The sequence below is a fragment of the Ambystoma mexicanum genome, chromosome 4p (genome assembly GCF_040938575.1).
Source record: "Ambystoma mexicanum isolate Mex_15411 chromosome 4p, UKY_AmexF1_1, whole genome shotgun sequence".
Lineage (NCBI taxonomy): Eukaryota > Metazoa > Chordata > Amphibia > Caudata > Ambystomatidae > Ambystoma > Ambystoma mexicanum.
This window is the reverse complement of record NC_090927.1, coordinates 735,069,049-735,082,485: the sequence shown is the minus strand read 5'-3', so window position 1 is coordinate 735,082,485 and position 13,437 is coordinate 735,069,049. Positions and strand designations below refer to the sequence as shown.

Below are 13,437 nucleotides of genomic sequence, written 5' to 3'. Positions count from 1 at the left end.
CTACCCCTACCTGGACGACTGGCTCATCCGCGCCAAGACGAGGGAGCTCGCCGTGGTCCACACGGCAAGGACCGTCCAACTCCTCACGGACCTGGGATTCTCCGTGAACTACGCCAAATCCCACCTGGTGCCCGCGCAAGTCGCACTGTTTCTGGGAGCGAGGCTCGACACAGTGTCCCTTCTGGCCTCCCCGTCGGAGGAGAGGACCAGGACCATCTTGGGCAAGGTGCAACGGATGTTGGTGGCCGACGCGGCCAAAGTGAGGTCCATCAAGTCCCTCCTCGGGATGATGTCTTCCTGCATCTACCTCATTCCCATGTGCAGGCTCCGGATGCGCCCGTTGCAAGAATTCCTGGATGTGCGCTGGATCCAGACGACGGGCAGCTTCGAGGAAAGGATCAAGCTCGACGAGAGTTTCCGACGAGCGATACGGTGGTGGGGCACCCGCGCGCATCTGACGGCGGGCATGGACTTCCAGACCCCAGCCCACCAGGAGACTGTGACCACGGATGCCTCCCTGGAAGGGTGGGGAGCGCACACCGAAAATCTGCACGCAAGGGGACTCTGGCTCCCGACGGAGAAGTCCCTACATATCAACGTCCTGGAGCTCCGTGCAGTGTTTTGGGCCCTCAGGTCCTTCCTTCCGTCCCTCAGGGGCAAGGTGGTGAGGATCTTCACCTACAACACCACCACCATGTTTTACATCAGGAAACAAGGCGGAACCAGGTCCCCAGCGCTGTCCAAGGAGGCGCAGGACCTGTGGCATTGGGCCGTCGCCCAAGGGATTTTTCTGGTGCCGTTTCATCTGGCAGGGATAAAAAACACCATCGCCGACTCACTCAGCAGGGAGCTGCGCTCGTGCCACGAGTGGGAGCTACGGCAGGATCTGGTGGATCGCCTCTTCCGACGGTGGGGCACACCCCAGATCGACCTGTTCGCGACGGCGACGAACACCAAGTGCCGGAGGTTCGCCAGCAGGTTTCCCCAGACGAGGAGCATGGGCGATGCTTTCTCGTTCCCCTGGGAGGGCCTGTTCCTCTACGCGTTCCCTCCCTTGCCTCTGCTAATCCGGCTCATCAACCAGCTCAAGAGGTCACGGTGCAGGATGATCCTCGTCGCACCTGCGTGGCCGAGGCAGATATGGTTCCCGGACCTTCTGGACTTGTCAGCGTCCCCGCCGATCAAGCTGCCGGCGGACGCGGATCTACTCTCCAGGGAAGGAGGCGCCATCCTCCACCACGACCCGAAGTCGCTGAACTTGCAGGCCTGGCTCCTGCAGCGCTAGAGTTTGGAGGATACGACATACCGGCCGATTGCAGAGAGGTTCTTGCAAAGGCCAGGGCGTCCTCGACTCTTAAATGCTACAAATGGAAGAGGTTCTCTGTCTGGTGCCACGCACAGAAGATTAACCCTCTACGGATTACGGCTCCCCAAGTACTGCCGTACCTGCTGACGCTGGCCAAAGCTGGTCTGGCACACGCGTCCATCAAGATTCATCTTGCTGCGATCTCCCGATACACCAGAACCACGGGCCGGACGTCCTTGTGGTCTCATCGTCTGGTGAAAGAGTTCATGAAGGGACTGTTCAGATCGTTCCCGCCGGTGAAGGCTCCGGCCCCGGCGTGGGAGCTCAACGTGGTGCTGACCAAGCTCATGGGACCTCCGTTCGAGCCTCTGCACTCGGCCCCGTTGAAGTTTCTATCGTGGAAAACAGCTTTTCTTGTGGCCATCACCTCCGCACGACGAGTGGGAGAGATCCAGGCCCTTTCCTGCAAGGCCCCGTACTTGACTTTCCACGACACGAGGGTAGTGCTCAGGACGCACCCCTCCTTCATGCCCAAGGTACCGTCGGACTTCCATCTCAACGAACCCTTGGTGTTACCTGTGTTTTTCCCGTCGCCTTCGTCGCCGGCTGAGAGGACTTTGCACTCGCTGGATGTAGCTAGAGCGCTGAAGTTCTACGTGGACCGCACGAAGGGTTTTCGGAAGACGTCACAACTCTTTGTGAACTTTGGACCTGTCAATCAGGGGAAGGCTCTCTCGAAGGCTTCCATCTCCAGATGGCTCTCCGGCTGTATCATGTGCTGTCACCGGTTGGCAAACCGACCGCTGCCTGGCCGTCCGAGAGCCCATTCCACCAGAGCGATCGCAGCTACCACGGCGTTCCTATCTGGTGTGCCCCTGCTGGACATATGCAGGGCTGCTACGTGGAGGTCGACGCACACCTTCACGAAATTCTACTGCGTCGACCGGGATTCCAGGGAGGAGTCCAGGGTCGGCCAAGCAGTGCTGCGCAACCTGTTCGCCTGAGGTGAGCCTGGTGAGGAGGTAAGATGCTTAATGTTGAGTTTATGTGATGCTTAATGTTGAGCCTTTGCCACCTCCCGTGGTTGTGCATGTGTGTACTGCTATGTATTCTTTATTCATGAGCATGTGAATCCATGCCAGACCCCATGCTGGAGAAGGAACAAGTTACTTACCTGTAACTGTTGTTCTCCAGCATGGGTCTGGCATGGATTCACATGCGAACCCTCCCGCCTACCCCTCTGCGGCTCTTCACTTGGTCATACTGCCACTTCACGTGCTTCCAAATCTGAAGATGGCTGCCAGAGGCGGTGCTTAGGTAGAGGGCAGTCATTGGCTGTGGTCAGTATGACGCAGAGACCAGTGATTGGTTATTACTACGAAAGACAGATCAGAAACGAAACTGATACTGGTTTTTTCTTTACCGAGGATTCCCAGCCTGACGACGGGGAATATTCATGAGCATGTGAATCCATGCCAGACCCATGCTGGAGAACAACAGTTACAGGTAAGTAACTTGTTCCTTCCTCTGTGTTAGGGAGAATTCTCATAAATGGCTGATTTCCCTCACCTAGTGAGTCCCTCAGCAGCTTTGCTGGATTTCTAGGATTTATTTTTTTCACTTGGTAAGAGTGTGAGCCTTTTTTCCCACTCTTAATGTGTTTTACTAGGTGTGTTTCTACTTTTTGTGTGATCTTGGGCACCGGAGCCTCACCTACTCCAGGGCACCATATATTTCATGTGTGTTACACAGCACCTTCAGTGCAGTGACACAGGGTTGTCTTTTAGACTTCTCACCTGACTCAATTTTTCTGGGGCTGACTACTGTCCCCCAGAAACAGGTAAAGTTGCCCTTAACTTTATATAGTCACTTTAAACCACAGACCCAGTACACCCCATCTTACATGGAGTATTGGAAAGGGTTAACTCTTATCCCTTTTTGTCTGTGCCTCTTGGAGCCTTGTTTCGCTCCCTTAACATTAAAACTTGTCTGGTGGCAGTGGTATCTACCCTAACTTTTCTACCACGATTATCTTACATAAACGTGGTAGGGTTTTAGGCTATTATATTAGCCTCGAACAGAAACCTGCTTGACCAAATACATGTTATTTTGGTATTTTACTCTGCGCGCCAAACCGGGGATGACTCCTTTGTTCGCTGTCTTTTCGCAGGCTTCTGCACAGAAGCCCTCCTTAAGGCACCTGATAATCTAGGTAGGCAGGATGTGAGGGAGCGATCTTCGGACACCTGCCATGGGTTCCCTTGGTAACCCAAGTCGCACTCTTGTCCGATTGGCTAAGGGGACTGGCCTTGCCAGGCCAGCAACCCTGCTGTGTGATTGACGGCCACACTGTTGAATGGGGGGAAAACTGCATGAAAAGCAGGTCTCTGGGACTGAAAAGGCAGAGTCGCCACTGGAACAAAAGATCCAACGAGGAACTGGAAGAAGAGGACCCCTACCACGACTGAACCGCCTGGTGAAGCCCTGCTGCAGGTCCGAATCGCCAGAATCCGACAACAGAGAAGATCCTCCAGGAAACTTCTTCCCTTGAGCTGGTGGGACCAACCATTTCACCCAAACTGCAAGCCAGCACCCCTCCTCTGGTCGAATTCGCTGTACAGAGCTACAGTGGGCCGGATAGCCAGGAAGGTCGGACCCTGCTTGGGTTTTAAGGAGCACACCTTTTATTCGTTGTTTTGCTCTGCTGCTGGTTTTTTCCCTGGGTGGCGCAGGACCCTCCAGTCTTCCTACTTTGTGTCAGTCCGACAGTCGCTTCAGGAACCGTGAGCCTGCAGGAACCACCAGGAACGTCTGCCTCAGCTACAGCTCCCTCTCCGTTTTAAGGTACTGTGCAAATCCAGTTGTCCGTTTTGTTCAACCGCGGTGAAAGTGTTTGACATATTTCTCCAATCCGAGGGCTTGTCCTTCTCTTCTCTTTGAACTATCTTTTCTACCAACCAGATTCGTCCGGAATCTGTGCCACGAACTTTACCGCAAACTACCTGAACTGTGTGATCTTGAGCAAAAGACTTTTGGCTCTAAGCCTTTTCTAGCTGATGATCTCACTGTAGTCTCTCTTGTTCAATTGCCCTGAGTACTTACTGGTTGGTTTTGCCTAATTTGTAATAACCTTGTCTTTCCCTCCCTTTTAAATTGCTGGAGTGCCATTTTGCTCCCACTTCATTTTGTGAGCTTAACTTGTCTGGAATTTAAGGGTAATGGTGAGGTGTATTTATGATTGTGATTTTGACCTTGCTTATAATAGTGAAATGTTATACAACTGTTGAGTAAATAAATATATATTCTTTTACTTACAAACCTTGAGTCAGTGTTTGCCTGAATCATAGTAATTGCTGTCCTTTGTGTAACTATTTGTACTGCTCACTTACTCTTGAGTTAAGTCTTGCTGCTCCGCTACTGCTACCACTAGAACTGTGTAGTACAGGCTTGTACCAAAGGTGAAATTGAACTGTCACTTGTAGTCTTAATTGTGTGTAGTGTTACGAAAGGCTACTGCATATAATTCTGCCTAACACTCCGGTGTCAGTGTGACTTTGCACTGCTGAGTACAAGGTCAGTGCCTGAATTAGGTAGTCTGGCCCCCACATTCCTGGGGCTCCATGAGCCAAGCTTGCTTGGGCATTTTTTTTTTTAAAGCTATAGTGTTTCAAGGTATTTCAGTCTAAACCATCAGTGCTCAATGTTGAAGTATTAGGCCAATCTGTGTACAAAGTATCTTCAGAGGCATGGCTTTGTTAAGGGAAAGAGGCCTGTCTGAGTCAAAGAAGCAGGTCTCTGTGCTGGGTTTCTTATGTTTTGTTAAAACATCACGAATGGTCATCCAATATTTATCTTCCCCTGGTAATACAGGGGCAGTGCCCTGTTAGGTTGGTCCTTCTGGCCCCCCAGAACCGCTACACCCCTTCCTCAATGAAGCCAGGGAACTGGCTTTGCCACATGTGGAAGAAATGTAACTGCCATGTTATAATATGTATGTCATTTAAGCCATCACTTCTGTTGAGTTCATTAGATATTTCAGCTCACTGATTTCTTAATACTTTTTTCTTCTATTTTTGAATTACAGCCCTGAAAGAAAAAAAAGACTTTTTAAATCTCAGACAAAGACAGAGAATGCTACCTCTTTGCCACCTACAACACTAGCTCGTTCGGCAGCACAGAAAATCACTGCTGCTCACGTGAATGGCAAAGGAACAGAGTCTGCCTCACTAACCCGGACAAGAAGTAATAGGCATCTGCCAGAAAAAGCTGTGTCTGAACAACCTTGCACTTCCTCTGGTTCAAAGATTTTGACATTAAAATCCGCTATTTCAGAAATGTCAGTGAAATCTGGTAGGTATAGAAGCCATACCTATACAATAGAATACAAACTTTAATAGTAGTATGACATATGTATTAAGTTGTTGACTTAAGAACCATTCACTAATGTGCACTTATAGCAAAGACATTTAAAACAAAGAACTGGTAGGCTAAAGTGTACTCCCCTGAAGACTGGTGTTTTTTCCGTTTTGCAACAGAGGCTCAAATATTTCCTTGTTGGAAGATGTTAGTCCTGCCCTGTTGAAAATGTGGACACCCACACTGGGTGCTTGTCCAATACCAGTAAATAATGTCCGACCTCTAGGAGTTTTGGTTGATTTGACGCTGCTTTATCCTTTGATCATCAGATTTGCTGAGTGACTATTTTTTCCTTCTTTTAATTGAGTCTCTTTTACCAAAACGTTTTTTCTTTTCCTCATAGCATCCAAATGGTAACGGCTTACATCACAAGTCATTTGGGCGTCTGTAATTCCACCTTTCAATGGATTGTTTTCTCCCGCAGATTCCTCATCAGCTAGATATCCATTCCAGCATCAGCTGCTCTGAAAACCTTTTGACAGGGGGGCGTAAAGCTTCTCGACTTGGCATTGATTCCTCTTGACCTGACATGCAGCTCGTCGACTCCGGACATGTCCGTAGCAGTACATATACTGTATCACTATGCCACCATACCTCAGTTCCTTTTATTCACGCACTCCGCACACTGCTCGATGGGAAGAACTCTCTTCAAGAATTCGATTCGATTTTTTTCATGAAAATAAAATTAGACACACTTTGCCGTTATGTCTCTCTTCCTCTACGTCAGGTGGGGTCCCTGTCCCTTTAACGGAAGATATTCTGTTTAGGAGATGCAGGTGGTACAACTGGTTCCTCAGTCAGCCAGGGGCTCTGGCTTCTAATCCAGGATGTTTGCGGAACCCAAGAACAACTAGGCTGGCCCGAGGGTTATCCTGGACCTGTCTTTTCTCAAACTGTCTTTACCACTCGAACGCTTCAATATGATTACTCCCGCGCACATAGCAGGATCTCTGTGCGCAGGTCACTGGTTGTATTGTCTAGACCTCAAGGATGCGTACCTTCATGTCCCCATCTACCAGCCGCATCAGAAGTTTCTGCGGTTCACATTTGTTGTACCACTTTCAGTACAAGGTGTTTCCTTTCAGCCTCAGCTCGGCACCTCATGTGTTCACGAAGCTGATGAATGCGGTGGCTGGTCTCCTCCGCTTGGCGGGCCACCACCTGTAACCTTACTTGGACAACTGGCTCCTGAGGGCCAGCTCGCCACAGGACGCGGTGCACTCTTGCCAGCAGCTTTTCCCCCAGCAGACAGAAGTCGCATTTGGTCTTCCTTCGAGTGCGCCTGAACCGTGCTGTGCAGCAGGTGATCCCTACGCCCAAGAGGCTCCTTTCCCTCCACAAGGCAATATGGTGGTTCCAGCATCTCCTGGGACTGATGGTGTCTTGTGTGCTCATGGTGCATCTCGCCTGCCTTGGGGAGCAGGTGATGGGGTGCAGCGCCTTGTCGCGAGCCCAGCGGCAAAACCTTGTCCACTTGCTCTTATACTGGGATTGAGTAGACGCCCTCTTGGCCTCCTGTATGATCTCAGAGTTCTCATCCGAAAATCAAGCATGCTGTAGTCTCAGCTGGTCAGGAACCAGGCCACTAGGGCCAGCCTGGCTGAGTCCGGGTGCTCCACTGCCCCGCCCCTACTTCGTCAGGAAGCCCCTGCTGGGAATTGGAAGATGGACAGGCCCCTGGGAGCAGCAGATTCGAGAGCCAAGCCCTCGAAGGCCAGTGGGGGACAATTGGGATGAGGCTGCAGCCCACCGACACCCAGAATTTGCAGGGGGTCCATTGGCGCAATTTAGGAGGAGGGAACGCATAACGCCTGTGGCTGTGCTAGCAGATCTGGAAGGCGTCTCCCAGAGACCGCTGACCCAGTCCTGTCAATGGCAGGACTCTTGCCATGGGTCCTGCTTGAATTCCAAGCAAACCGGGGGCACACGCTATACTAGATTTAAAGGGGAAGCTTGTTTTTCGCTGCCAAAGGTTCCCGAACCGTCCCCATGTTGGGGGTTGGAAGCCTACAAGGATGGATGAAATGGGACTATGGACTATCAGTACTCTAGTCACTACAGTGAGTAACTTTAATCTCCTCCCTGCCAGTTTGTGGGTCCGACGTCTGATTTTAATTTAGTTTGACCATTTCTCATGGACATTCTGTTTAAGCCCCTTCATTCCTGTTTTATCAGATTGCTCACCCTTAAGGTGATTTTCCTGGTTGCCTTCACTTCTGTGAGACAGTTGAGTGCGTGCCAGGCGTTGTCTGTTTTACCTCCGTATTTGTTTTTTTTCCAAAGAGAAGGTGACCTGAGAGTGATGTCCTCTTTTCTGCCGAAGGTGGTCTCGGTCTTCCATCTCTCTGAGAAGGTCCATCTTCCCATTTTCTTTCCACTACCTCCACCTTTCAAGGCAGAGGCACATTTTCCTTGACTGGACCCGGTATGGGCCCTTGTCTCTCGTACTAGAGAGGCTAGGAAAGATTATCATCCTTTTGTTGGTTACGCTGGTGCTGGCAGGGCTATGATCAAACAGACCTTGTCCAGATGGATTTTTCTCTGCATCTCAGAATGCCCTGCAGAGCGAGGTTGGGGGAAAGCTGTCCTGGACATTTGCCAGGCGGCAACATGGGCATCTGTGCACATGTTGGCTTCGCATTACTGCTTGGATTTTCTTGCTGGCCAGGATTCCCGTTTTATTATGGCAGTCCTTCAGAGTCTTCTGGTGTAGCTGGTGTCCTTCCTTTCCTCCCTCCTCCAGATTACGTACTGCTTTGGGAGTCTTGATAGATGAGTAATCTGTGGCAGGAAGGAATTCATTAGAAGAACAAGTTACTTGCCTCTTAGTAATGTTCATTCTGATTCATGTTCCTGCCACGGATTCCTCATCTCCCTCCCTACCCCTCTTGCAGGAAGCTAGTACACCATCGGTTCTACAGTCCCTCAGTCTCATAGTGCTAGAGTAAAAGGGTGGAACTGAGGTCATGGCATGCGGTACCGCTACATATATTGGCCCCAACGTCATTTCCGGCACGGGCACGTAGAGGCATCAGACGGACCCGACTTAAAGACGCGCGGCACCCCCTGGCAGCAGAAAGGTTTCTGGAGAACAGCTGCTCTGGGATATGGATATCATAGATGAGGAATCCGTGGCATGAGCATCCATCAGAAGGAACGTTTACAGAGATTTTATTTGTTCTTCCATAACTACTCCCCTGTTGGGGGAATAATGTTCCTGTTCATCAAGAAGTGGTGTACGTCTAATGCATGGGCCTTGCAGGTCATCAACCAGGGTTGCTGTCTCACCTTTGCTTATTGCCCTCTAGATCATCCTCCTTCAAGCCTCTCTTTACCTATGGAACCTCTCTTTTTGGGGGAGGTTCCTCAGTATCTGCCAAAAGGTGCAATGGGGCTAGTGTGCTGGAACGAAGCAGGGGCTGGTGTTGCATAAGGCTTTTGTCCCATCTTGGATCTGAGGGTTTTGAATCTCCACCTGTGCAAGGACAAATTCAAGATGGTGGCTTACGCCCATTTCCTAAAAGCCCTTCGATTTTTAGGCCGGTTTGGTGTCTCTGGATCTTCAGGATGCCTACTTCCATGTGGAGATTCATCTCAAGCACAGAAGGTAACTGAGATGTGTGATGGGTTTTTGCTACTACCAATTTAAAGTCCTGCCCTTCAGTCTGTCTTAGGCACCCAGGGTTTTAACCAAGCTGCTCCTGGTGGGTGCGGCTCGCCTCAGGGGGAAAGCTCACATGTCTTTCCCTATTTCGACAACTGGCTCGTTTGAGCTCGCTCCTCAGACTATGTGGTGGCTCATCTGTAACATATGTACAGGTTTGGCTTTTCCTCCCGAGAATAGAGTGGCGAACATCTTCATGTTGTTTCAGGTCTTTGACTTCCAGGAGCAAGTTAAGCCTTGGCCTTCCTGCTCTGGTTAGGTTTTATGGCTTCCTTCATTCTTGTGGTATCAGAGGCTCAGTTGCACAGTAGGTCGCTTCCGTGACTTCTCTGTTGTCAATGGTCTGTTTCTACAGAACATGCCACTGTTGCAGGTCTTGAGCAGAGTTTCTCAAGAGCTGGCATGGTTGTTATTGAGAGACAAAATATTGAAGAGAGCCTTTCCCTATTCACAACCGACGGCAGTCAAGGATGCATATTTGAAAGGTTGACTGGCTCACCTGCTAGATTTGACGCTGAGCGGCCTGTGGTCTCTCTTGGAGTCTCTGGAACAAATCAACTTGCTGGAATAGAGGGCGGTCAGGCTGGCCATGGTTACCTTCCTCCCCCTTGTGATGGGCAAGTGTGTACTCGTTCTAATGATCAACACATTGGTCATATTTTACCTCAGCACGCTAGGTGGAGTAGGGTACTTTCCTCTGTGCAGACAAGTAATGCGATTGAAGGGAACATGACTCCAGCTCTTCCAGCTGGTAGAGAGAACGTCATTCCGGATGCATTGAACAAACTGTGTCTGCCTCTAACGAATGGCAGCTCTGCCAGGCAATTTTGGATGAGATATTTTCCCGTTGGGGGACTCTTAAGGTCGACCTCTTTACTTTGAAGAGGAAATAGGAGGTGTTATGCTTAAGAGAATTTCCTTGGCAGGGGGGGCACTTAGGAACACTCTGATGGTCGAATGGACTTTCGCCCGCCTCTAATTGTTTTCACCGATCCCTGTGATTCCTCTGGTTTTCAGACTGCTGCCCCTGTCTGGTTCCACATTTATTTTGATGGCTCCCGTCTGGGCTCTGAGAATGTGGTACCTGGATTTGCAGGGCATATCCATCTACCCTCCCTAGAGTTTTCCGACCAAGGTGAATCTAACAATTGGAAGGGCGGGTCCTCCATCTGAAGCTCCGCGCTTGACTGCTGAGCTACAATTCTTTGTTGTTGTATTTAATGAAAATTGCATCCAAAATCATGCATTTTTGGCACAAAAATGCTTACAAAACTTGTTAAGATTGATTTACAGAGCGGAGGACCAGTGTCCTTGATATATGATATGGCATTTGTAACGCGCCTATACACAAGTGTTTCAAGGCGCGACGAGACAGGGAGGGGGGAACATGGGGAGACAGACAAACGATCCTACTAGGCCAGGTGTCATTCAGATCGCGCAAGTGCATGGGTAGGGGGGACGGGAAAAGTGCAGGGGGGGAAAGGGAGAGGGGAAAGTGCAGTACAAAGTGATTAGTAAAATACAAGATAAATAATAATAATAAGGGCCAGCTGGTGGCAAGTGCAGGATAAGTGCAGACAAGTGCTGGGAAGGGGAGCTGTAGGGATACAGAGACAGTCCCGTAGTGCAGGGGTTGCCAGGGAGGCAGTGCAGGGGAGAGTGGCTGGGCCAAGGGCCGAGATTGTCGAGTAGCCCAGTTGCTGATTCAGTACAGTTTCAGTGATTTAGCAGGTGAGAGGGGGAGAGAAAGCAGAAGCAAAGAGGAAGGTTTTGAGGTGCTTCCGGAACCAGAGATGGTTCTCCTCAAGTTTCAGGGAGGCAGGAAGGCTTTTCCAGAGGGAGGGAAAAAATGGGTGAGAGGATGTAGATCTAAGACCAAATGATGCCGGGTGAGACACTTGAACCAGGCACCAAGGACAGTAGAGCATGTATAGGTACGGAATAGGGGAGGAAGTGTCAAGGTTTAGGGTGAAGGGGTGAGGGACAAGTGCCATGGGGTTGTCGTAGAGAGGTAGAGGGACAGGAGAACAGGGAGATGCGATGGCGTAGAATGCTATGCAGGTGGTTCTTCAAAAAGGAGACGACTAGAAGGTTGGATTAAATGTATTGCTTTTCTCCCGCAGTTTCCTTATCTTGATAGATATCAAACATCCAGCTCTGCTGCTCAGAAACATTTCGCCAGAGGGCATAGTGGACCTCGACTCGGCCGTCGATCTGTCTTGTCCGGTTATCGAACGTCTGCTCCAGAAGTGATGTTGGGCGTCGTATATATAGCAAATCACTACGCCCCGTGCTTCGGTTACTTTTTTCTGTGTGCTTGCACGCTGCATCAGGACCACGACTCGAGTTTACTCAATGTTTCTTTGTACCAAATTGCTGGGTTTTCCTAGAAAACCTCAACGCAATGTTGTCTCACAGGATTTCAGGCTTCAAGCGATGCCGCGATTGCAAGGCCAGAATATCTGTGAGCGACCCCCAGGACGTCTGTCTGTGGTGTCTAGGTGTTAGTCACGACACGGAGGTCTGCGCGTTGTGCGCAAAGATGCAGCCGAAGTCCCTACATGTGAGGGCCGGGAAACTGGCTTTGGGCTGACCATCCGCCTAATCTCTGGCGCAGACTCTCGTCCGGTCTTTGGAGGCCGAGACTGAGGAGCCCCCCCCCCCCGACAAGGGGAAGGAACGACATTGCAAGAAGACCAAGGAACAGTCCCATTCCAGGAGCCATTCCTAGTCTTGCTTGCAGAAGAAGTGGCACCACCGCCATCAATGCTGTCCAGCTCGTCGTCGGAACGAAGTAAGCCCATGGCGGGGCTGACCACTTGGTAAGAGTGGGAAAGTTTTAAAACTTCTATGTACGAAATGTTTGAACGGCAAGCTACTGTAGGTGTGGCTCCGGCCCCCAACCAGCAAGCTTTGGTTGCAAAGCAGCGCTTTGTGCTCCTGACCACAATCCGGCCACACCGTCAACGTCAAATGCCTTTGGGCGTCACACCTACCAGGCATAAATTGCCGGAAGGCTGCAAGGCCGAAGCCCACGGTGTCCATCAGTCATCTGAACGTCCCTTGGCGGCGAAGGAACCATCGGCATCAAAAGCCACTTTGGCTTCGAAGCCTACTCTGTCGGCAGTCAAGCCCTCTGCGCCAGCAGTAGGCAATGGTTCTTTCATGCCGTTATCATGATCTGGATTTTTTGGCTCGATGCAATCTATTTCCGGCATTGATGACACAGATGATCAAGTCGACCCTGTTTACACGGGAGCCAGTGTTGTTGATTATGTCGATGACCAGGCCAATTTATTGCCCTTGGCTCAAGCTTTACAGGACGCTGGTGGCCTGGATACTTCTCCAGATCTTGAGTTGCAACAAAACCAGCCCTATACTCATGCTAATGTCAAGTTCAGGGCTCTGGTTCACAGGGTTGTTGACACCCTTGGATTGAAGGCGTCTAGAAGGCATCTACCACATCTCTTGGAGTATGAACTCACTGATCTCTTGGACAAGAGTCCCACAGTTGAGCATAACATGCCATTTAACCCAACTGTTGCGGAGCCTTTATCCTCCTTATGGCAGCACCCTTGCACTACTCCCCTTGAAAACACCAATTTTACAGGGTAATAGAAGTCGGAAAGAGTAAACACTTCTTTCCTCGCCACACTAATCCCCGGAAGGGTTGGTTATACAGACTGCCACTATTTCCACCAGACCAGCAGCAGCCACTTCCAGTCTGCCTACGGACAGGGAGGGAAAGAAATCAGACGCATTAGCCAGAAAGGTGTTCACCTCTGGCAGCATGGCGCTCAAGGCCACAAACATAGCCTGTGGATTTCGCGAAATACTTCTTCGGCTTATGGAAAGCTGTGGAACCTGCTGCTGAATAGGTCCCAGAGGTTGCCATGCTAGACGGATTTTTACAGAGGATGGAAAGGAAGTGGCCAAGCAGTCATTGCAAACGGGCCTGGAGAGGGCGGTCTGCGTTGGCTGAGCAATGGGTTCAGCAGTGGTAATGAGGCGACAGGCCTACCTGGAAAATGTCTGGTTTGTCCCCGAATGT

General features: G+C 50.4%; 1 protein-coding gene across 2 annotated transcripts in view; it reads left to right on the top strand.

Moving 5' to 3' along the window:
* The window catches only part of PHIP (pleckstrin homology domain interacting protein), a 2,101,228-nt gene that overhangs the window by 1,927,913 nt on the left and 159,878 nt on the right, over nucleotides 1-13,437 (top strand). For both annotated transcript variants that reach the window (XM_069606291.1, XM_069606290.1), the window contains exon 38: nucleotides 5,391-5,656. In XM_069606291.1, coding sequence (XP_069462392.1) covers nucleotides 5,391-5,656 — 266 coding nt within the window. The remainder of the gene's footprint in view (nucleotides 1-5,390; nucleotides 5,657-13,437) is intronic.